This window comes from Phasianus colchicus, chromosome 14, assembly GCF_987193195.1.
Source record: "Phasianus colchicus chromosome 14, bPhaCol1.hap1.1, whole genome shotgun sequence".
In the NCBI taxonomy this organism is placed as follows: Eukaryota; Metazoa; Chordata; class Aves; order Galliformes; family Phasianidae; genus Phasianus; species Phasianus colchicus.
In genome coordinates, this window is record NC_143449.1 from 16068121 (window position 1) to 16092531 (window position 24411).

Below are 24411 nucleotides of genomic sequence, written 5' to 3' on the forward strand. Positions count from 1 at the left end.
TGACCTCTCCAATTAATTGAACTAATAGAATGGGGGCTGCTCAGCAGCTCTGTGCACCTATCTGCAGTGCAAGTCCATGCTGGGATCTGTCTCTCCCTTCCTCCAGAGCAGCACCTATGCAGCATTGCCCCTATTACAGACACTCAGCCCCAATGCCTGCGCTGCAAAACAGCTCCAATGAATGCAGCCATGTGCACTGGGGAGCACTGGTGTGCTGGAGAGAGCATTCAGCAACGGTGAGCCCAATCATCCCCTATTTCAACACAGCAGTTGAATTATAAGGGTGTGCTGCACTTCTCTGGAGGGTTTGTGAAGATAAGGAGCTGCCAAAAGGCATTTATTTGATCACTGAACTGTGTCCTTGCACAGAAGAGTTCCCTGGTCTGCTGGCACAATCGAGTAGCCTTGCTGTCTTTTACATGACCCACAATGGATTGACATAGGCTTGGAGCAGCAAGCCCTGTACATCCACAAAGAGGTCCAAGAAGGTAAAGCAGCACCTCTTCTCTTTGCTACAGGTTTATTTCCGTGTGAATTAAGGAAACAATACGCACAATTCCAGAAAAAAAAAAGTTATTTTATAGGCCCAGAATCCTTCTTTCACAGTACAACGCAACAGTAAAGGATTTAGTCAGTGTAAACAGAAGGTCCAATAGTGATCATCAGCTATCACAGATCAGCTGCACAAACACCACAGCTACAGGGTTAATGCCATTACCACACAAATTGACAGTACTAGTACAAACCATAACTTCACCTACAGTGCTTTTTCCTGTGCAAAAACCATGACAATTCAATTCAGAGAAGGAGGGCACCTCCCCTAAATTTTTGTGTGAGATGTTAACTTCCTCCTCAGAGTTGTCCTATTTGGCAAAGGGCCTTGGGGCTCAGGACACCTTTTCCCAGCCCCTGCAGCACACAGAGCAGTACAGCTCCACGTCCCAACCCAGCACTCATGAGCTCCGTGCTGCAGAACAGAGAAGGGAATCAGCTGAGGATCAGATGAGTCATTTACTGCATCACCCCTGAACTGCAGCGTACATTCATTCTTTCAAAAAGTTTTGGTGAAATAGTTCTGGTTATGTGATGTATGGATAATAGCAGTTCATAGGTACCCCATAAAATCATCATTTGTTCATTTATTTTTTTTTTTATGTACTAATTGAGCCGTGACTGCCATCAAGAGCTAAGGCTTACAGTAATCTGTTGGCAAGCTTGAAGAAAGTGGATAAATGATTCAAGTGGGAGAGTGAGAGAAAGAGAAGGATGCCACCAAGGCTGTGGCATGGGCTGCAGCTCTGCGCCTCAGCCAAGATCACAGGAGGGAGCCCTGCAGCACCCACATGCTTCTGCTGCACGGAGCCCAGCGACTGCACCGTCAGTTGAATTCAGTCTGACCACACAGGAAAAAGCAAGAGGTGGTTATTTATCATACCTCTTCAAAAAGGCAAAACCAACAAAAAGGATGGAGGAGTGATGTAGTAAACCTAAAGTCAACACGTACCTACTTTTTTTTTTTTTTTTTTTAAATTTTATTTTAATCATTTATTTTTCCAAACACATGGAGTTAAGTTACAGATGCCATATAAAATGCACACTTTATGGAATTCCTGCATAGCAGGAAACAAAGAGCCTAGCGCTAATCCAACAGCTACGTTAACAGCGGGACTGCCATTTACTGGTGCAAGGAAGATTCCCTACCTAAATAGAAACAGAGTACACCCCCCTTCTAGAGGAGTCCTATGGCAACACATATACATCTTGTTCAGAAGGAAAAAGAAAGCATTTTCTTGGAGATAAACTGCCAAAATAATTGGTTTCGCATCCATAAATTTAAGGCAATGTTACTTAGACCTGAGAAAATGAAAAAAAATATATATTTGAATTTATTTTCTCACCCATAAATATACACTCAGAATTTCAGTGTCTCCTGTCTCCTCCAACTCTCAGGTGCCACTGGGGAAAACAGCCATAGGGAAACTGCTCTGAGGTCTCAGGGTCGGATCCTATGAGATGCAGAGTTCATTCCAAGGAAAGCAGCTGGGAGGGCACACCCTCCCCTGGCTCCATCAAATACTCTCTTTTTAAACACTTTTGTCTGAGACCTCTGGAGGGGGTTAACTCCAGAACAGGCTACAGTGCACTGGTAACCCTGAAAGGTTTGTATAGCAAAACTGCAGCTAAAACAGACAATAAAACATTGAATTTTGGTGCTTTCCTCCATTGAAGAAGGAAAAGAAGGATGCCAGGGTTAATAATTTCACTGCACCTTTATAGCCTTTCCTGTAACTACAGCTCAAATCCTGTAACACTAGTGTGAAATCACAAATTGTTCTGCACTCTTCCTTGGGAAAAAAAATAAAACAATAATAAGAAGAAAATCAACTGGCAAACATTGCTCATTAAATGGTAAAAGACGTGAGAGAGATCAGGTGGGGATTACAGACACACAGCATGCTAATGCTAAGGAGTTATTAAACAAAGTGCAATGATTTCGACCCTACAGGAGGACGGACGGATGGACAACTCCCTTCAGTACCACTCAGGTGCTGAGTGCCCCTGGGGAAGCGTGGAGGCACCATGGCAGCCTGCAGCCATCTGCCACCAGACTGGCCGCACTCTGGTTCAGCACATCCACGGCTTCAGCAGAGATTTGCTTGCACAAAGACACAGTCGCTTCCCAAATGTGAAATCTGGTCGCCAATTCAGGGTTTGTTGGCTGCTTCTAGAAAGCTGCTGAGAGACAGAGTCGGCCCTATAACCTGTGCACGTCCTGTAGCTTCTGTGGGACCAGCTCATTCTCCAGCACAACTCACCCCACCTAACACATGAGGCTGTTAGTCTGGGGGGGTCTGCCATCAGCCCTGGGCAGAGCTGTCGGGTCATTAAAAGCAGGAAATCTCCAGTTCCCTGCTCAGGTTCCCAGACAGCCAATGAGAGCCTGCAGTCTGGTGTTCTGCTGACATATCAAGCACAACTATCCAAAGATCAGAGGCAAAAACTAACCGTCATCTGAGCAGAAAGCAACTCCTGCTGCTGGCCAGCACCTCCTGCATTCAGAGGAGGGACGGGGAGTCAGCTGCTTTACTTACCTAGCTGGGAACAAAACCCTTCATCAAATCACACATTACAGAAGCTCACTGTGTGCAATAGACTCTTAACGCTAAAACGGTTCCACCCTACACAGTGCAGTCAACACAGTTTTTAACTTAAAATTGCAGCTTGTTCTTTACAAGTGCTTGGCAGAGAATATTTATATTCTTCTGACACCATATAAATAATATTTATACAGCTTAAACATTTTGAGACATGCATTAGACTTTAGGTAGTACACATTTCTTGATCATATATGCAAATATTACTGTCAATTAAACCAAGCAGCCTTACGCTGGGCCGTGCCTCGCGCTATCCAGAATGCTTGACGGCGGCTCCGAATCGTCCATGGGAAGGACCAGGCGTGTTCCCCGGATCACAAGTTCATGGTCCCCAAAAGCCAGCTCCCGATCAAGAGCATCCTCAGAGCTGTTCCCCACGAAGCGCCGTGGCACATTGCTGGACGTGACCGAGTCAGTGTTGACGGTGGAATCCCCGTAGGTCAGGCTGATGTCCCCATCGTTCAAAATGAGGTCGGAGTCATCGTCCTTCAGCTGCTCCTGGTTCTGGGCAATGAACAGAGGGAAAGTGCTGCTTAATGTTTCCCAAACAGCTGTCGTAGAATACCCCGAGTTAGAAGGGATACATAAGGATCGCTGAGTCCAACTCCAACAGGATCACCCAAACTTCATGGTGCTGAATGAGCAAAGGCGCTGCACCGCAGCCTTTCCTACCTTGTGGCCCTGCAGATTTGGGAAAAACCTGAACTTCCCTGCTGGAAAACCCTGAGAAAGGACACCTAAGCTTCATGCAGCCAGCACCAAAGGAACTGCCACCCACACACCACGTGACCCTTCATGGCCAAACAATCAGCTGAAAGAGCAACACGTTCATGGGACTCAGCCCATGCATCTGACTTCCTCCTTGGCATCCAAAGGCTGCAGAGGAACACAAGCACATCAATCCCCACTGACACCACCAAAAAGGTGGCACCACTGGACTCACCTCGTAGGCCTGAGGGCTCGTCAGGCAGCGGGCGATGGGCCCACAGCAGCCTGGCAGTGTGGTGGTGAGGGGAGGGCCACTGTGTGTCAGCAGAGGCTTCAGGTAGCTGCAGGGAGGGGTAAGGAAGAACAAGGAACACAAGAGGAGCACAGCAGTGTCAAGAAGTCAGGAGTGGATGCAGCAGTGGGGCTTGGTGTCTGGGGGAAATCACAGGAAGGAAAGAAACACAAACCCCTGGAACCACAAAACTGAAAGGGATAAATAACCTTATCCCTTAAGTACAACCAACAAGAGGGATAAGAGTGGATCGGGACACTGCAAGAGGATTTGCAGCATCCCTTGTCCCATCATCCTGCACCTCTCAGCCTAGCATATGTTAGCTCATGGCAAAGCATTTGAGACGGAGGAGAGACACTGATCCAGCAGGAAAAGGAATGTCCCTCTGCCTCCCCACCCTCCTGCCCTGGGGAATAGACACCAGAGACCTTTGGGGACCTTCTGGGTTTCCAGGCTGGGAACACAGCTTTAGACTGAGCACTGTACTGAATGGCCAGGGGACAGGCAAGTGAATGCTGGCTCATCTGCAAAGCTGGCATGGGGGATTTGGCACAGCCCTGAGCACAACTCAAGGATACTTGTGATCAAAGTTGTACCACATGCGGAACAGCCAGGCGCTTTCTGCCTTCGTGCTCCTCCTCTCACTCTCTGGGACGCCCTGTGAGAGAGCAAAATGTTATCAGTAGAAGAGCAAAATGCTGATTCCGGGGAATGCAGGAGAACACCTTCCTACTGCTCCCTAGCAGAGTGCTTAGGGTGCAGTGAGCACGTGGACATCACTCACAGCCTCAGGGAGATTTTTTCTGCTGGGGCCTTCCAGCTTCTGGCCCTAAACGTTAGTGCCTCACAGCCAGCAATCATGCTTAATGGCAGCTGACAGGGCCAGCCTCTTTCCAATCTCCCTTGAGGTTTAATATGCAAATAATCATGTGCCATGGGCACTCAGTGCTTCCTTCTAGTTGGATAAAAACACAAAACTGTTTGGAAGAGTCTATGAATACAATTATACATTTCACAGCAATTTGGCTTTCAGATTCCAGCTGCCTTTTTCTTCAGGAGATGAGCAACCCAGACAAAGGCACTGAATGAAACAAGCCCCTGGGGTGCAGAGCCCACCCTGAAATCAGCCAGAGGCACAGCCACAGCATGGCCAGGCTGCAGCACTCATCTCACTGCCACCAATGGTCCCTGCTCAGCCACGTGGCTGCTCCCAGCACACAGAGGCACGGCAAGCCTGGAGATGCTACATGAAGTGGGGCAATGAATGGCACTTCTGTCCTGCATGAGATGCTGGGATGGCAGAGAACCTCTGTGTCAGGCAGATTTTGATATTAACTTCAAAGAGAGAGACAAAATGTCTTGCAGCAATAACACGGGCTGTCTAAACACTGCAATGAAACACTTCTAAGGCTTTCTTTCAAACTGAGCAAAGAAAAGCCCTATTAGAACTCCAGAGGGCACAGAAAAGCAATGACTCCTACTGACTACAAACTGCTGAAAATCCTCCCATGGCAAGAAGGGAGCAGAGCAGAGAGGAGTATTCCCAGGCTCCCAGGCACAACTCCTGCACCAAGGAGTGCAGTGCGAAGACCAAAAGCTGCACTCACCACGTTCTCCTGGTCCGCATCCACACCGACCCTGAGGAGGAGAAAACAAGCACAGGGTGAGCACAGGCAATGCCTGTGGGTGCGTGTGCTGCCTGGCATGGGGAAGGATGGGGAAGCTCTGCAGCTCTCATGCCCACGCAGCCACACTGGTGGCTGTACTCACCGGACATTCAGGCAGGACAGCATGGCTGTGGTGCCCCCACCAAAAACCCACACGGTGAAGAAGACGATGAGCAGCGTGGTGCTGAACATCATCTGCCGGGCGTAGGTGGCCGTGTCACGGATGGCAAGGGCAAATGCCATGGCTCCTCGCAGCCCTGTGAGAGGAAGGGACAGTGGAGTAGCTATCTGGGACAGGGCTCCACCTCTACTGCAGGCTTCCCAACGTGGTACCAACATCCCACTGCCCAGACCCCCCTGCTCCACCTGGTGAGTCCCACAGAGCTCTGTCCTGCTCAGCCCTGAGAGGTGGCTCGGGTGGGAAACAATGTACAGCATGTTCAGAGAAAAGGATGCAACAACGTACCAGCAAACATCATCATATGCTGCAGATTTGTTCCAATCTTATTTCTCCTCCCCAAATTCAGTAAAAATGACAGTGGGTAAATATTGGCAGCTCTTCCTAGGAAGATAGCAAGCTGTGTTTGTACTTGTTAAGGAAACCGTTCTTCCTGTGTTTCCCATCGTATCCCACCTCTGCACACAGAGCCAATTCCTGCTGCCAAGCAGCAACACGAGGAGCTCTGTAAACACCAGTCCTTGAGATGCAAAGACAACAACCCAGCTCAGTGTGGGAAAAGCATGCTATGCATCACCAAAGCGAAGCACACACAACAAATCAGAAATATCACACAGGGACAAACACAAATAAACAAGGGAAATGATGAGAGGGCAGGTTTGACAAGAGAGAAGAGAGGAAAAACACCACTTCTCACTGCACGTTCTCCCGTGCTGTGCTCCTTTTCCACTACAAGCACTACTTGTCCTTTGCAAACCTCAGGTTTTCACAGCTTCCACGACCCCTGCCATTCCTCAGCACACCACACAGCTTGGCTTGAAGCAATAAGCAAGGCCTCATTCCCAAAGATTATTCAGCAAAATGAAAGCAGCAGCAGCTGAGAAGGAAAAAAAATACCCTAATGCTGTTTCCATAGCCTGTGAGATACAAGGAAGAGCAGCCCCTTCACACTGCTTTTCTCTTTGAAGCCATATCTTTTAATACCAGTGCCCAGATGGCAAAACTAATCTTGCAGCCACCAGTATTCAGTGCAGCCTCAAATAATATGTAAAATGCTCCCAGCTTTTATGTTCTTTCCTGAACATCATGAATTTGCATAAGAGATGTATTTCGTGTTCCTTCACATGAATGAGCCACTTCAACAGTGAGCCAGTTCCTACTAAGAGACAGAGCACATAATTGCAATCTGAGCACCCAAATGCATTTTCATGTTCTTCCTCCCTTTACCCCAAAGCAACTTTGCAAAAGCTAAGTGGGGGAATTCAGCAAATTCCACTCACAGGTCAGCACTGGTGAAGATAACATTTATTCATCTGTATAAACGTGCTTCAGTGCAGGCAAAGAGTGAAAATAATTCCGCACATCCACAATGGCTTCCCTGTGATACGAACAAAATTCCTTCAGATTCTCACTTTTCTGAGACATACCAGGGCTGGTAGTGTGTCCCCACTAGCATCAGCCAGTGGAAGGGAAAATCTTTCTCATTCCATCACTCAAAAGCATCTCCAATAGTTTTACTATGCTATTTTGACAAAAAGGTGCTTTTTTCAGGTTTAACCAAAGGGAATAGCACAGAACAAAGGAAACAAACTGCTGCATTCAGGAGGTGACTATCTGCAAAGCCACTCCTGTGCCATGCTGCCACATGACGAGGCATCACAGTCACAGCCAGCCCTGAGCCCCTGCAGCAGCCAATGGATGGCCCTTGGAAGCAGGCAAGACAGCAAAAAAGAAGAAAAGCTGGGAAAACGTATCATAAAATAACCAGCAACAGCATCATTACCTGGGATAAATCCTCTTTTAAAAATAAAGCGAGGCTGAGTGGGGGAAAAAAAATGCATCTGTATGAAAAACCACAAACTAGGAATGAGGAACCTCTCCTTTTCTTTTCTTATTCATAAAAAAAAAAAAGACATCAAAGGATACAAAAGCCCCCACCACGAAGGTAGGGTTAAAGATGTGGTTCTGGAAGGTGAACAGTGCAAGTCCCATGTAGGAGAAGATGAAGTTTTCTGCCAAGAAATTCAGAAGTTCGAACAACTGAAAGAGGAAGACAAATTAAAAGGGAGTTAAACATAGATTTAACAAGAAGGTTAGCCCATCCATCACAGAATAAACACTTCTGCAGAAGCAGCCCTAGCAAAACGAAGCTGCAGACTGCCAGATGCCCTTCACTCTGGCTAGAGAGAAGCAGAGAATACTGAGCTGCAGATTCAGAGGATGAAGGGGGTTCTCACCTGCTTAGTTCTGTGCTGGGACTCTGTAGATAAGTTGTTATAGGTGTAATGGGCTTGTGTGATCCCACAGAAGAGTACAGCCACCACACCTGGGGAGCACAGCATTGCGTTAAACTCCTGGCCACAAAAAGGGAGCTAAGCTACACCCCACCAGCATGGGGTTCAATGCAATAACCCTAAAACCCAGAGCAATTAAATCTGTGGAAGCAGAGGGAGAGCCCTCTGCAAGAAGCAAAACCCAATGGCACCACCATCCCTATGGATTTCTATCCCAGGTGGAGCTGGAGCTTACCTGTAAAGCCACACGCTTCGGCCAGCAGGAAGGTGCTCCAGGACATCAAGAAGAACAGGCCAGTCTCCAGCAGTGGGAACTCCCGCAGCTTGGTGAACTTGGTGACGTTGCAGATGGTTAAAGACAACTCAGAGAGCAACCGTAGGTGAAAGGGTGTGCAAGCTGTGTGTCACAGCAGCACTGCATCACCTGCCCCCACACAAAGGCCATGGGGCTGCCTTTCATTCATTTACAATCGTGAAACACTGAGTCTGGGTGAAACGCAGCACAGCGAAAGAGGAAGCTGTTATGAAAAAGCTCAGGGGGAAGAAAAAGAACACAAAGAAAAGGATATTAAAGCTGTCACAACTCCCGTAGCTGCTCCCATTGCAAAAGATCCACTGAATATCCCCAGGAAGATCCCGATGGACTTGAACATTGCTGTGACATCAAACGTGTGGCTGTTGTCACCCGCCGGCTGGTATGCAACAATTGAACTGAAATAGGGAAGAAAAATGCACACAAGAACAAAACACTCCTTAGTCTGCTTATCAAAATGCTATGACTGCTGCAAACTGTGAGCATGAGAAAACAGAGCAGCAGGGAGGGAGCAAACTGCCCCTGGCCACTTGAGCTGCCCTTCACTCCCAGCCCCACTCCTGCAGCCCGGCTGCCCCAGGAAGGCTCTGCATTTGCTCCCTCAAGAGCATCAGACCAAAGCCCATCTCTTGCACATCTGCAAATGCATTTGCTAGGCAACAGTTCATTATTTACAATGGCATTGTGGGGGCTTGGCATCAGCTCTCCATAAAGCCAGACCCTCCAGGAACACAGAGCATTTAATTGGGAAGCCAGCACTTCTCTGTCGACACCACAGAAGCAGCAGATGCAAATATCCCATGGAGAACTGCAAGTTCCTCAGTTTTACTGCATTTAACATGCACCATGTTTAGCACCCAGAGCAGTGCAGCATAAAGTGCAATCTCACAGGGCAGCAGGGTGAACGGGGCTGGTTCACAACTGGCCTTCTTTGAGTTCCACGTGCTGAGAACATTAATTCCTGGTTAGCCATCCCTTGGCTGCCTCTTGGCCATGACCTTTGGGCAGTTGCTGTTTAACCTACTGAGTTATGCTGGAATGAAAACTTACTGTCACCCACACTTCCTCCAGCTTTCCTCCAAATAACAGACCAACATTTTTCTGCAACACGAATGATAAACCAACACTTTCCAGCTTGTAATGAGTCCCTTCCCTTGCTAAATTTCCCTGCTTTTCATAAAGTTTGCTTCTTCTGCATCATCTTTTACAGTGCAAGCCACAGGTTTCATCTCTTTCATCCATCTTTTACTTCCCACTCACCACCATGGTCTCATTCTGTGGCTTCGTTGTTTTGTGTGGGTTTTTGTTAAATCCCAGTTGGTTTCCCCCTGTTTGGATGTTGGTTGGGCACTTGACCCTTTTGCAGCCTTCCTCCTTTTTTGCACCACTAATAAAACTCCATTGCCCAGGCCTTTTGGGAGCCATGCTTCAGCCACTGTGAAATCCCCTTTGGGAGAAGCAAGCTGCAGCCCAGCTCCACACTGCACACCATTTTTCAGTTCTGGGTTCAGTTCCCCTTTACAGCCAAGTTCCCTGCCACCAACTCTGCCACAAAGCACCTCCTTGCAGGGCAGGAGTGATGCAAACAGTTCCAGAAATGCTCGATTTAGTAAATACAACCCAGTATGGAGCTCACAGTGCTGCCTCCACGTCAGTAAAGCCCACACAAGCAGCGTGACAAGTATTCCAGAAATGTTTTCTGCATTAGTCGTAGCTATAAGTTAACCTGTCACAACTGCAGACACGATATATTTCCAGATAGGCTCCCATGATGACAACACAAAGGCAACTCAGATAAAATATGTCCCACATGCAGAGGACATAAAATATTAAAGAATATTATAAAACACTCTTTAGAAAGGCAGCCACTTTCTGGTGCAGGAGCTCAGCACAGGATCCAGCAATGCCCTCTTCTTGGGCACACAGACAATGGGCAGAGAAAGCAGACAGCTGCTTTAGCATCTATTCCCACCCAAACCAACACAGCATTTGTGGGTGGGGGGCAGGCAGGAGCAGACACTGAGCAAAGGGCTTCAGTGGGATCCTGTGGCTGGCATAGAGATGCAGTGCTTTTGGCATTTCAGAGAGGCTGGGACAGCAGGCCATCAGAGAGCACAACATTGTGCAGCAAGTCACTGTAACTCCAACCCACACTCTGCAACAGTGTCTTCAAGGAGGAGAGTGATCAGAAGGTCACTACAGCTTCTGGGGACACTCAATAGGAAATTTTGGTCTGGGCAGCACTGATGCTCCTGTTTTACAGGAGTGAGGCCTGGTGGCTCCCCACAATGCCCAACATGTAATGTACAAAACAATTAAAAGTAAAAACAGAACACACTTACGAAGACAGCACTATGGCAACGGCATCATTGAGGACGCTTTCGCCAAAGAGAAGGGCATACAGCTCAACATCAACCTGGAGTTCATGGAATATGGCAAGAACAGTCACTGACAAATAGAAAAATAGAGAGACATTCAAAAAGGTGCCATCAGTTTGGTGTCATCAAAGACAAAAGGTCCCTTTTAGAAAGCTGCCTTCCTGTACTTCCAGAGGCACCAGCTGCCCCCATGCTCTTCCTGTCTTCCTTCTTTTCTTTAAGACACAGGTTTATTTTATGATTGACCCTCCCATCTTTTTAGGAAGACGCATCCTGGGCATCAGTTCTACATCCTAAAGCAGAGAGCAGAGTCTGCTGCCAAGGGCTGCTAACTAACTCCAGCCAGCTTCTTGGGGTCACCTTTCCAACAATGGATGTGGCTTTGGGCAGCCTGGTCTGGCAGTTGGTGACCCTGCACATAGCAGGAGGATTGAAACTGGATGATCATTGTGGTCCTTTTCAACCCAGGCTATTCTATGATTCTGTGATATACAAGTAAGATAAATACATTAGAATTGAGAATATTCAGGGACTCCCTCTTGCACACTGATGGGGGTTTAACCCCTATGGGTTCTGTTTTCACCCATGAAATCTTGCTCCTACTTTCAAGCTTGAAGAAGGGACGTGTCACCAACAGCTCTGCATCATATCTAAGCATTACCTACAGAGGCTGCCTGACCTCTGCTCATCTGCCATAAGGGTTCCCCACACACCCACAGGGTGCTCTCCCCATTGCAGGCACTCCAGTCCCCTAGGGAGACTACAGGGAGGAGGCTCAGCCTCAGGGGGACATGCCTGGAGAAGCTGGGAAATCACAGTCAGCTTGATTTTTTTTAAGGTTTGGGGTTTTTTTAATAAAAATATCAGGAGTAATAACCACATATACATATACATACACTCCTTAATTTGTCTTCAAAAATGGAAATGAATGGTGAGATAAGCAGGTAAGAGCCAAATTCGTCAGAAATGACAGCCACTGGCACCTGTTTCAGAACAGCAGAAGATTTGGCTTACCCAGGCCTGCAGCCCTTCCCTCTCATGTAAAACTGACCAGTATCTGTATTTAGAGATCCCAGAGCTACTGCAACTCCACCACACCTTTCCCAAATGCAGCAGCCGGGCTGACTCCAGAACTGGTCAACAAAGGGCAGAAGGAAGGAGAGGCCCTCTCATGGCCCTGTGTTTTTAGGGGAAACTGGAATGTGCAAACAAACAGCTACCATGTAAAAGCAACCATCAATCACGTGGTGTTCAGCTGGACAAGGTGTGGTTTTCTTAGTTTTCATTGACAAAGTGCTTCAGCAGACCAAGTTGTCACTACTGTCCTCAGTACTGCTCATGAAGATCAATTTTCTGTTAGATTAGCCACTTCCAAAATCCCATCCAAATGGAGGCTGAAGGCATTTGGTTTTATTAAGGTTGAACTAAAACCTCCTACAAAGTACATCTTGTTCTGCATTTGCTACTTGTGCAGGATGTCAGAAGCAGACAGCAGAAGCAAACACCTGTCCCAATGGACCCAGAAAAGGTGAAAGAGATACTGGGCTTCACAGCAAACAAAAATTAAGAAAAGCAGAAGTTTGGAAAATATATTACACATAACTGGAAGGAAACAAAAGGGAAGAAATCTGACCACTGAGAGCACTGCAAATAAACCTAACTTCAAAATTCAGAAAATGGGAAACTGCACAGGTTTCAGATCTCTCCTTTCTTCCCCTCTTCCCCAAACGCAAGCAAAACAAGGGAAAAAGAGCACCTAACATACCTGGGTCAGTAGCTGATACAATGGCCCCGAAGAGGAGGCAGTCGGTGAAGTAGAAGTCTCCCCCAAGCTGCCCGGTGACCTTCATCAGCGCGACACAGCCATACAGGACCGAGCTGCGGGAGCAGAAGAGGCCACTGCTGAGATCTGCAGAGCAAAGAGTTCCCCAGAATCTGCCAAAGTAACTCCCGAAAGTTGCCCAAGGATAGGAACACTGAAGAACTGCGTTGCATGAACTCAGTCTGATGCAACAACAGGGTCCCAAAGCAGAGTGCAGAACTGGAATCCAAAGCACCGGCAGCACAGCACCAAAGTACAGCACTGGGAGGAGATGGCACTGAAGCTGTCAGCAACATGGCCACAAAGAGCAGCAGGCAGGAAAATTGGACAGGTCATGGCAACACCTCTGGGACTGCTTCACAGTCTTCATGCCAACACATTTCAGTGGGACAGACTTGGCCTCACTACAAAACATCCCAAACTTCCAGCTAGGAAGAGATAATGCAGGTGCTGAGCTTGGCTGAATCCCCTGGATCTCCAGTGGAAAACACCATACATTCACATACTGCTATTGAGAGCAGGAATTATCTAGCTCCCTCTGTGCACACAGACAAATAGTTTGAAACACAATATGTGTTTGCCAGACATCTGTCTCCAGCAAGTAAGGGCAGGACACACATTTACGATTCTGCTCTCCACTCGTGTGTCTCATGCTTGCTAGGACTGCACTTTCAATAATTTCAAGTTAGCACCTGTTTTTTCACCTGCTGGCTGCATGTATAGACGTTCTGTATGAGGTGCAGAGGAAGCACTGCATACAGAGAAGCCTGCCTGACCTCCCAACCCCAATCCACACACAGCTCACAGCCTCCCCAGCACCGCCCGGCCTCTGCTGCTCACCCAATCACCAGGCAGGAAATCGCAGTGCCAAGAAAAGCGTACGCCAGAATCGATCCCAAGTTCCTGAAGAAGTGCCTCTAGAAGGAAAAAAAATGGAAGAAAATGAATGACACCTCACTAAGAATTTATTTCAAGCTGTGCCAATGGATAGATACCCACAGCAGCCTGTGTCCAGTGCGAATACCAAGAGCTGTGTGAGCACAGCAGCACGGTGTGCAGTCAGAGCAGCACAGCTGGTGCAGCATTAATAAACATGAGGATATTTTCCTGTACCAATGTATTTAATAAGGTGCTGCTCCGAGCCTTGGGAACTGATTTCCTAATGCAGCATGAGTTCTCCTTCCTTCTCCCGCAAGCTAAACAGAACCGTTTTCCTCTCCCTCTCCATTTCAGAGCTTTCTAAAACCTTCCCTCCTCCAAAGTGTTTCGTAAGTTGGGATGGCTGGAATGGCCCAGCTGACACCCAAACCCCTGCACAAATCCATGCTGCCAACGGCTGAAGTCACCAACTCTTCCTGGGGCAAGGATGAGATCCACAACCCTGCTTCCCACCATCCTATGTGCACTGGGAACACTGCACCCAATTCCACAGCTGTGGCTGCTAAGCAAGCTTCAAAGTACTCTCAAGTATGAAAAATGCTCTGGTGGCAGAGGAACTGAAAACGTGGGCATTGTAAAGGCACATACCCTTTTTAAGCTGTAGCCTGCATAAAATATAATTGGAGGAAGCAAAATGTTGAAAAACACCTCAGGATCAAAAGTCACCTGTAAAACAAACACACAAAAAAAAAACGGTAGAATGGTTTGTTAAGATTTTGCAAGACAAAAAAGAAAGAAGGAGGAGGTATGAGATACCCTGTACTCCCAAAAGGTGGGCATAGAGGTGTCAGGGCTCTTTCACACCCACAAGCCGAAGTCTAAAGCAGCTCAAATTAAGATCAGCTGCAATCACAGCTTCATTACGTTGCACGTTAGCTAAGAACGTGGAGAACCAAAGCAAATATTGACTAAAACAATCACTTGATCCAGCAGACACAGGGTTTCTGTATTTGCACACACCCACTGGAACTGGTGGGGAGCACCCCATCCCCTTGCCAGCATTCTTACCTTCCTCAGCATCTCATTGTCCTGGACATTGTTGAGCTCGTGGGCGCTGATTTCCCCCTTCAGAGTATACTCATAGAACTTCCCGCTGACGTTCACCAGCAGTGTGGCAGGGCTGGTCTGCACCTGGCAGCTCAGAGTCACGTTGTTGACATCACTGGGGACGTGGATGCCGTAGCGCAGGACCACACCAACCAGGACACCTGGGGAGAGATGCACAAAGGGCCAGGGATGGATGCTGTGAGCATTTACAGCTGGAGACCCAATTGGACATGTATCACCAGCACAGAAAGACATTTTGGCAGGGGATTAAAAAAAGGCACCAGGAGCCGTTGTGAATGCTTTGAGGACAGTAAGCATCTTTCTGTTCCAGGCCAGCGTGAAGGGATGCTCACAGGCACTGGCCAGAACAGCACAGATGGTTTGGGGTCACTTTTTTTGCCATCAATTCCCTCACTCCAACTCAGCAGAGTCATTCTATGAACTTCTACACTCCTCCTTCCATGAAACAATGGGAATAGCTCCCTTCTTCCCCACACAGCAAGACCCTATCCACCAGGCAGTGGAGCCACACAGTCACCTCCTGCACCAGGGAGCTTCCCAGCAGCAATCCCTGCTGCAGTAACTCAGGTAGCATTTGGGGCCAGCTCTGCTCAGTGCCCTGCAAGCTTTGTCTCCACACCACCAGCACCAACCTAACGGTGAGCCAACACTGCCTGCTGGGGTCCAGTGTGGTGGATTTGCAAGTCAGCAGTTTATATGGCACTCCTCGTTTGCAGCACAGCTCGTTAGCTGCACGTAAAGGTCTTGCATCCAGTTTGATGGCATTTGCCAGCATGAGCTCCCTCTCTCAGGCACTGAGCACTCTCCCAGCAGTGCCTCCTGACAGCCACAAGCTGTGAGGATGGGATGTCCCATGGACCCTTCCCACTCGGCCTTCTGCACAAAAAAGTTTGGAAAATCCTTGATTCAGGCAGCGCAGCCAGAAACTCCTGTGGCAGCTCTCTGTCTCCTCAGCTGGAATCCCACCCAGGGACACCAGGACTCGTGGCTTTGAAATGAGATGCCCTGCTCAGGGGAAGGAGGGAGAGGTTTCGGTGGCGGCTGGAAATTCAGGAAGGATCCTGACTCACCCACCTCTCACCTCTTAATCCCTGTCCCAAAGAGGAGCTACATCTGATAGCAGTGTTCATCCTCACCAGCTCACTTACTCACGCAGCTGTTCCCAGCCCCACATGTCAGCCAAATCCCTGCTCTGGCCAGGAACAGGAGAAGGAAGGGAATGGGAATGCTCTGGAGCCAACCTTTCCTGCTCACCTCCCATGTAAGGGAGCTGCCCAAAGGCTCCTGGCACAAACCTGACCCAGACGGCCCAACTTGTCAGACACCAGCACTAGCCCTGGGCTAAGCAGACTAAGCCCAGTATGTCCTCTTCTTTCTGATGGTCTCTTAGGAAATAGCTTTAAATCCTCTGGCATTCGAAGGACTGTTCTAGCAGCAATCCATGAGCCGCCTGGTATCAACATGGGACAAAAGTGAGAACCTGACACCAGGAAGCTGCAAGCAGCAAGGAGCTGCAGGCAAGGCCAGAGAATTCATGGAGCTCTTCTATGCAAAGTACAACTTTATTTTCATTGCATTTATCCCAACCTCATTAAAAAGAACAAAAGCCCACAGGCTTTTTTTTTTTAGGTGCTGTTGAACATATCTCAGCTAAGATTTAAAATACAGACTAACAGATTATGACAGCAGCACCAGGAAGCCAATGGCACACATTAATCTGGACACTAAAAGGAAAGAAAAATGCAGTGAGCACCCAAAAGCATCGTGCCAACACCCAGCTGGGATGAATCCAGGGGCCAAGAGGGAACCAGTACAAGGAAGCTGAACTTCTGGAGAAGCTTCAGCACATCCCCGCCAGCCCCCGAGCCGAAATAAAATGAGACTGCTCATTTAATTGGCCTAAATGCTAAGTACCTGGGGTGTGGGAACCTAATTTTAAACACTGAAATGAAGCCTAGGGGCTGCTGAGCACCTACTGTCTATCCCAGCGAAATAACTCCAGCTCCTGAACACCAGCCCTGAGCCAACAGTGTAATTTGTAAGGTATAAATCCACCCGAAGCAACAGCTTACAACTCAGGGTGAGAACACAGACACCAGGGAGTTTGAAGTAAGGCAGCAGGAAGAGATGCATGCAGAAGTTCTCAGTAATTGGGCTTTTTTGTAAAAGACAAGCTTTTACAAACTGCTCCTCTGCCCAGATGTGAGGGGCTGTTGTGCAGCCCTCCTGCTGCAGCACCTCCACATCTTCTACCAACGTCCTCTGGGGTGAAAGCATCACAGGAGCCAGGCATGGTCAAGCTGAAGTCCCCTGATTTTGTTCCCAGCACCTTTAATGGTGTTGCTGCAGAACAGCGGGTTCTCACCAAAACCACATCCCTGTTCTGACCCGAGGGACAGAGCACAAAAAGCAGTGAGAAGTCGGGATTTTCCACCTGACCAGACAGGAGATGTTACTTTTTTTTTTTTTTTTGCCAACACCTCCCTAAGTGCAGCCTGTGAAAGAGACAATGGAAAAGATGTGTTTTAGAAACTGAGATGCTGAGGGTCACCCTCTGAGAGCACAGTGCAAGCAGGAGGTGACAACCATGGCCTGCAGCGATGGGTGAGCGCAGGCACCGTGTGCTTCCCCACACCTTTCTGAAGGACGCTCGCAGCTGAACCGTGGCACAGCAGGAGGCAAGGAGCACAGCGGGCCACCACCCTCACAGCAGGGCTTCCATCCACGGGCAGCTCAGCCACGACCAAGCGTGGCTGTACAACACCCGGGGCGGGCAGCACGAAGACAAGTGGACTCCAACACCCAGCAGAAGACGCCTTTTGTACGCCGCGCTCATCGCTCCTGCCTGGATAGGGATCCGTGCCCGCGTTAATCATTCCCCCAGCACAACGCCCAGCCGAGGGCCGGTCGGCCTTCAAACCGCACCGCGTGACCTCGGCCCGGCCGCGTTTCCATCCGCACACCCGGGGCACGAGGAGGACCAACGGCAGCGGCAGCCCGCGCCCGTGGCTGCCAGCACAGCCCGTAGCGCCGGGCACGGTGCAGGCCACGCCGCGCCCCCCGGCCCGTGCCCGCCGCAGGCTCCGCCCGCACCCCGCCGCCACCGGGATGAAGGCGAGAAGGCGCGGATCGGGGCGCCGCCGCCCCCGGGGATGCGCGGGGTGCCGGGGTTGGGGGGCGGGGGCGGCGGGAGGGGACGGCCGTGCCCGCGCCCCTCACCGTAGATCATGGCGAGCCCGGTCTCGTGGAGGAAGCGGGCGCGGCGGTGCTTAAAGAGCCAGATGGTGAGGATGGTGAGGGTGAGCAGCAGGATGAAGACCAGCAGGTTGGCGCTGTCCTGGCGGTGGCTTTCCTCCGCCGCTTTCTCCGACACGATCTCCTCCTCCAGAGCCCCGGGTCGCCCCGCCGCCGCCGCCGCCCCGATCCATAGCGCCGCCGCCAGCACCGGACCCGAGCCCGGCCACCGCCGCGGCCCTGCCATCGCCCCGGCACGGCACGGCCCGGCCCCGCCGCCAGCAGGAAGCGGCGCTGGGCGCAGGCGTGGGGCGGGGACGGCGGCGCCGGGAGCCCGGATAGGGGCGGAGACCGCGGGGACGAAGTTTGGCGCCGGGGTGGGGATGAGGACGCGGTGCTGCGCGGCCGGGGCTGCAAAGCGATTGTTTGCGAGCTGGGCGAGAGGGGAAAAAGCCCTCAAACGGAGCGACGAGTACCGAGCGGGGCTGCGGCGCAGGGGGGGGTGCGGGACCGCCCCGCCCACAACCCCACAGGCCCCGCCCACAGCCCTTCATGCCCCGCCCACAGTCCCACAGACCACGCCCCCAAGCCGTCAGGCCCCGCCCACCGGCTTTCCGGTCCCGTCCCCCCGTGGCCCCGCCCACCCGTGACGCCATCACTCCGCGCCCGGTCGGGGCGCCCCTGGCGGCGGCGCGGCGGGCAGGATGGCGGCCGCCTCGCTGTGGAAGGGGCTGGTGGGGCTCGGCCTCTTCGCTTTGGCCCACGCGGCCTTCTCGGCGGCGCAGCGTGAGTGTGGCGGGTGTCAGCGCCGCGGAGAGGTGGGAGGGGGGTCGGCGGGTGCGCGGCCGGCACTCCGGGGAACTCGGGGCCGGGCTGCGGCCCTGCGGGGCGGGGGGGACGAGGGGCTCGGAGCTGCCCGGGGCCGGGAGGGCCGGCCGTGTCCGTGCGCGGCGGTTGGCGCGGGGTGGAGGTGCCGTGTCCGCAGAGGCCGGGCTGGGCCGGGCTCCGCGTTGGACGCCCCGCGCGTTTGTGTGTTGCAGATCGCTCCTACATGCGGCTGACAGAGAAGGAGGACGAGACGCTTCCCATAGATGTAAGTCGGGGTCGTGGGGTGGTTGGGAAGCGCGGTGCCGTTCGGTTTGCTGGGTCTCCCTTGTGTTGATGTGGTAGGCAGGAATCCACATGGAGCAGCTTTTAGGTTACCCTTCGATTCAGGTTTCTTCTGTTGAAAAGAACACGATTTCTCCATCCCCACATCCTGCAGTCTGTCAGTGCACAGCAGCCCGGCCTCCCTCTGCGCTCCCCCTGTCCTGATGCCTCTCAGCCAGGCAGACCCTGAGCACAGCCTGAGCTCCAGACAGCTGCTGCCCTTGTCTCCTGCTCTGCAGCATAAACACCATCCTCCCTCTGGCTCTTGTTGGCTGACATTTGTTTATCTAGCGTGGCTCTGTGCATGTTTCATGCCAGCACAACCCACTTCTGAAAGGCCTTCTGTATTTATTTCTTTTTTTTAAATTCCGCTCCAGTTCTCTGTTCTGGTTTTGTTGAACCTGAAAGGTGAGGAGGTGCTTACCCCCTACAAACAGCACCCTTCCCCTCTGTGCAGCTACCATTGGCCACTGATACACTTCTCTAAACGAACATTAGATCCTTAAGTGCATGAGAACAGTGTGTTGTTGTGCAGATCTCCCCATGGAGTTGTGTGAATCGGTGCAGTTCATGCAGCACAGACAAGTTGTCAGGTGCTGTGAGCTTTTCTCATCTCTAATGCTCAATAATCCCATGCCTCAGTTTCCCTGCTGTTGAACTGGAAAGTACTTTCTGTTATTGGGTGAAAAGCGCAGGAGACACAGTTTGAAAGATGAGATTTTTTTTTTGTTACCATGAAGAATATTTAGTAATCAGTGTGTTGCATTGTTCCCCTCTCTTACAGATAGTTCTTCAGACTCTGTTAGCCTTTGCAGTTACCTGCTATGGGATAGTACATATCGCAGGAGAATTTAAAGACATGGATGCCACTTCAGAACTAAAAAATAAGTATGTTTTATTTCTTCTCATAAACACACACATATCCATTACACTCTGTGCAATTGGGGCACGTCTGTGAAGTGGCAGCATCAGGCTTGGCTTCTCTTTAGCTCAGCTCCTTCACACATACAGCTGTGACACACAGGATCAGTTATATTTGGGGAAGCCCAATAACATGTGGAACTAAAGGTGGAGTTGAATAACTGGAACAAATTAAATACGTTTTCCCTTTGCTTCTGTTCCAAAATCCTGCTGTGCAGAAATGTTTGACTGGGAGTAAGAGCTCAGCAGTCACAGAGCACTGCTGTGAGACAGTCTCACATATCACAGGGCCGTGTGCCTGTCACACCCCCTGTTGCTTATGGCTTCTTCACAGCAAAAGTCTGTGTTGTTTGAAACTCTCAGTGAAATATTCCAGGCAGAATGACAGACTTCGGCAGATTTCAAAAAAATAATGAACTTTGAATTGAGATTTTGAAAAGGATGTGAAGTTAGGATGGTAGAGGTGACCTTTTTGGCCGTCCCCATAAACCTAGGAGAATATGGAAACTAAACAAGTTGACATTGCTATGGCATTGCTTCATAGCATTTACTTAAAACCCTGAAGTTCAGACATAGAAAGGAATGGGAAACTGACAGTGACGACAAGTCATGAGGCTGTCACGTGTGGCATACATGGAAATAGCCATCCACAGCTCTGCCCCTAAGCTCAAGGAAGGAAAGTGAAGTTTGACAGCAGTATGGGCCGCCTCTGCAAAATGAACAAGCAGAATTTGTCAAGCACCTTGGCTTTGTATTTCATGGAATGCCTTGCATTGCAGGGGACCTTGAAGATCATTAGTTCCAAGCCATGAGTTGGGTACCCCCCACCAGTTCAGGCTGCCCAGGGCCCCATCCAACCCAGCTTTGAACACCTCCAGAGATGGAGCACGCACAGCTCTCTGGGCAGCAGTGCAAGGCCTCACTGCCCTCTGATTAAAAACTTCCTCCTGACATCTAACATAAATGTCCCCTTTTAGTTTAAAGCCATTCCTCCTTGTCTTATTTTCTCTGTCTTAGTTTAGAAAACACATGAAGTGAGCATGGCCTTCCTGAGTTTTCTTTTCAAAACTTGTATTGCTTTGTAAAAGCTGGAATACCCCAGACTGACTCTTCTAAAACTCCTGCTCTAGAACAGTATTAACGCTGACTATCTGCCTTTATTTTGAAGGACGTTTGACACGTTAAGGAACCATCCATCTTTTTATGTATTTAATCATCGTGGTAGAGTATTGTTCCAGTCCCCAGACACAGTGAATTCTTCTTCAAATCAAGATGCTTTGTCATCCAGCTCGTCACTGAAATTTCGAAAACTTGAACCTCTGCGCCGCTAAGACTTTTACAGATTCTAATAATAATCCAGGACACTGAGATGTAATATTGAAGTCGGGGATGTAAACACTTTTTTTTTAATTTCTGGAGCAGTATTTATATTGATCTTCCAGACTTTATAAAGTATATATATAAAAACTAAGGACCTTCTTTGTATGCTGTTAATGAAAACGAATTGGCAATGCGGTATAAATTATTCTACAGTTATGCTGTGAAACACATCTTCAAAATTTCATATACTAACAAAGTTGCAGGTGACCTAACTTCAGCTAAAATGAAAAACAAGCTAGTTTGTTTGTTCTTTTACCACGATTACTGTTCTTTGTTAGGAGGGAATGTTTTAGTGCTATTTATTATCTCAGTTTGCTTGCACTACAGTTTATAGAACTCCTTCAGAAATACTGTGTGCACTGCATCACTTATCAGCAGAAAAAGGGCAGTGTTTCCTGTTCCTACAGAGCCACAGAGACCTGTGTGGTGTAGGTACAGGAAGTCAGAATGGTTGCATTTGTTTTTATTTTTTTTACAGTACTGGAAAGTAGTTTTGTGAAGGGTGGGTTTGTTTTTTTTTTTTCCCTTAATTCTTCATTATCACATTATTTCCTTGTTGCCCTCCTTTCTTTAAAAGCAAACTGTCCTATGTTGCCCCCGTTTGCCTGGGATGTGGCTGTACAGTTGGTGCCTGCGTGGGGGAGGCAGCTCACTGCTGATCACATCAGTAATCTACTATGCTCAGTTTCTTCACCCACTGCATTTTTGTTCTTTGATTGTGAATACAGATGACTGAATGGTGTGTAAGTACTTCAAAATGGTAGCAGATAGTAGTTCCCATTTTCTGTGAGAGGTATTCAGGTATCAGTAAGCAATGTCCCTTCTGCAAAGGTTACAAGAGTAAGGTCCATACGGTCCAGCAGCTGTGTCTGTTTACTGGCATTAATACAGTACAGGTATTCAGCTAATTATAGTACAGTTTCCCCTTTTCTGTCTACAGAGCCATTAAAATTGATTTCTTTTTCTAGCTGAGCCCTTCGGTGATTTAAAATGACTGTCTTGATTGTATTTATTAGGACAGATGATGTGGTCCTTAACTACTGACTTCTAAATTCTGATCCCCTCTTAGGGGCTGAATCAATGCTAACGTTTTCCTCGGTCTGGCATTTCAGTCCAGCAGTGGAATGCTCTTCTCCCACCTACCTGCCACAGCAAAGAGAGGGCAGTGTGAGATACTGATGGGGCCAACTAGAATTTTGCATAGTCTGAGGATGATGTCTCACTGCCTCTGTGCAAAGTCAACCTTTTGTCCTAGCACCTGTTTTTTAAACAGCTAAGAACTGTCAAAAGCAAAAAGCTTAGCAAAACTACCGTGTAAACTGAAGCCTCTCTTTCTAGCTCTGCCCATCCTATGGATTGGGTGCCCCAATGCTAGAGCAATACCCGTAGCTGCTGCTCTACAATCACTCTTAAACATCTGGGTTTGGTTGGAAAGGGTTACTCTGCCAATTAAAACCTTAAGTGTTCTGGTTCCCCCCTAGCTGGTGTCAGGGAGGGAAAGTGAGGCCGAAGGTCTGTAATCATTGTACCAGACTGATCCTGCAACTGTGGTTGGCAGTGAGCCATTGGGAGAGGGTATCTTAGAGCAAGGCTGCTCACCTTATATGTCTAAGAAGCCCCATTTGTGCTATGGTAAGGCTACACAGGCCTGTCCAAGGTGGGTGGTGCTACCATCTGACAGTTGTAAATCATTCTTGGAGAAAAACATCAGTTCCTCAGATGTGAGTCATGCTGGGAGCACCCTGTTGGCTGTACCAGGACTCTGTGGTGTGACAAGTAGCCTTACTCTTCAGCAGCAATGGTGTACAAAGCTGTACAAATTATTTTTTCTTATTGATCTTGCAATGTCCAATAAAAACTGATATCTTAAAAAGTGTTTGGGAGTGGTCTTTATTTCTCACCTGGAGCCTGCTGCAGGAAATCCCCAGTGAGAGCATATTGAAGTGATTGTACCAACAGTAAGTGATCTTGCCTTAATTATGGCAGCTCTGCGTGAAAGTGTGTGTCTGGCCTGGTGTTCATTTCTGGGAGATAAGATCAGTGTATGGAATGAAAGTAACATGCTGCAAGGAGCTAAAGAAGACACTTTGGATGAAGATGTTACAGGCTGGTGGTTTTCTGCCTTGGCGATCCTTAGCCAACATGTTTTCTGCCTTCCGTTTAACCATAGCAAAGGCTTTCCTAGCCCTGCCTGCCCACAAGGACAGGCTCCAGCAAGGGCTGCTATTGCAACAGCTGCTGGGGGAACAGGCAGACTGCTTCCAGGCTGGAGGTAGTTCCAATCACAGACTTGAGCAAGATCTCTTTGCACTGCCTGTCCTGCTTTTCTTACAGGGAAGGTTGGAAAGATATCAAAATAGAGGAGCTTGCTTAACTACAGAGTGAAGAAAGCAGCAGGCTCACCCTTCATCTGCTTCCTGTGCTGTCACAGCTGTCTGCATCCAGCACTGAATACAAGAGTGCAAAAGCCAGCAATTGGTGTCTTAAAGCAGCTTAACCTGCTCCCAAGGATGCGTTGTGCTTACCCTGCATGGCAGTTCCTCACAGGAACATAAATTGTACCAACAGCCCCTTGGATGAGACCAAATAGGAAAAGTTTCAGCCTCACCCCAACACTCTTCTACTGCTTTCAACTGATTTGGCTGCAGGATGCGATGTTTCTACTACATTAAATCCTAAAAAAAAAAAAAGAGCTGATAATTTGCATTCGTTGTTCCACAGATCGTTCCCTGCCAGGGGCTGGGCTGGGAGATCTCTGGTGGAGAGTTCTATGCTCCAAGAGGGGTCAGTGAGGGCAGAACTGCAGCACCTCTTCTGAAAATGATTTCAATAGCACACGTTTGTTCCAGGTCTGTCTGCTCCCCCCCCTGGGTGAGAGTTGGATCCCGCAGCTCCCCGTGCAATTCCTGCTGC

General features: G+C 49.1%; 2 protein-coding genes across 2 annotated transcripts; one reads left to right on the plus strand and one right to left on the minus strand.

Annotated features, from left to right (window-relative positions):
* Window positions 1-493: 493 nt before the first annotated feature.
* Window positions 494-18337, minus strand: SLC9A6 (solute carrier family 9 member A6). Its single transcript, XM_031594245.2, has 16 exons — window positions 18034-18337; window positions 14755-14954; window positions 14335-14412; window positions 13648-13724; window positions 12751-12863; window positions 10950-11055; window positions 8864-9005; window positions 8530-8635; window positions 8238-8326; window positions 7927-8040; window positions 6289-6400; window positions 5926-6079; window positions 5763-5793; window positions 4734-4813; window positions 4099-4204; window positions 494-3659 (listed from the first exon to the last, which is right to left on the minus strand). Exons 1-16 carry the CDS (start codon window positions 18293-18295, stop codon window positions 3384-3386), a joined length of 2046 nt encoding a protein of 681 aa, XP_031450105.2. The 5' UTR covers window positions 18296-18337; the 3' UTR covers window positions 494-3383.
* A 79-nt stretch (window positions 18338-18416) lies between these two features.
* MMGT1 (membrane magnesium transporter 1) lies at window positions 18417-23371 on the plus strand. Its single transcript, XM_031594246.2, has 4 exons — window positions 18417-18834; window positions 19089-19141; window positions 19982-20085; window positions 21287-23371. The coding sequence occupies exons 1-4, from the start codon at window positions 18753-18755 to the stop codon at window positions 21447-21449; spliced, it is 402 nt and encodes a 133-aa protein (XP_031450106.1). The 5' UTR covers window positions 18417-18752; the 3' UTR covers window positions 21450-23371.
* The last annotated feature ends 1040 nt before the right edge of the window (window positions 23372-24411 follow it).

Bases quoted from the DNA above. Each gene is read 5' to 3' on its own strand.
- SLC9A6 (XM_031594245.2), bottom strand. From the start codon at position 18,295: ATGGCAGGGCCGCGGCGGTGGCCGGGCTCGGGTCCGGTGCTGGCGGCG. The intron at 13,725-14,334 runs GTATGTGCCTTT...TTTTCCTTCTAG, and splicing joins CAGGCTACAGCTTAAAAAGG to AGGCACTTCTTCAGGAACTT. The intron at 9,006-10,949 runs GTAAGTGTGTTC...TCCCTATTTCAG, and splicing joins GTTGCCATAGTGCTGTCTTC to TTCAATTGTTGCATACCAGC.
- MMGT1 (XM_031594246.2), top strand. From the start codon at position 18,753: ATGGCGGCCGCCTCGCTGTGGAAGGGGCTGGTGGGGCTCGGCCTCTTC. The intron at 18,835-19,088 runs GTGAGTGTGGCG...TGTGTGTTGCAG, and splicing joins GGCCTTCTCGGCGGCGCAGC to ATCGCTCCTACATGCGGCTG. The intron at 19,142-19,981 runs GTAAGTCGGGGT...CCTCTCTTACAG, and splicing joins ACGAGACGCTTCCCATAGAT to ATAGTTCTTCAGACTCTGTT.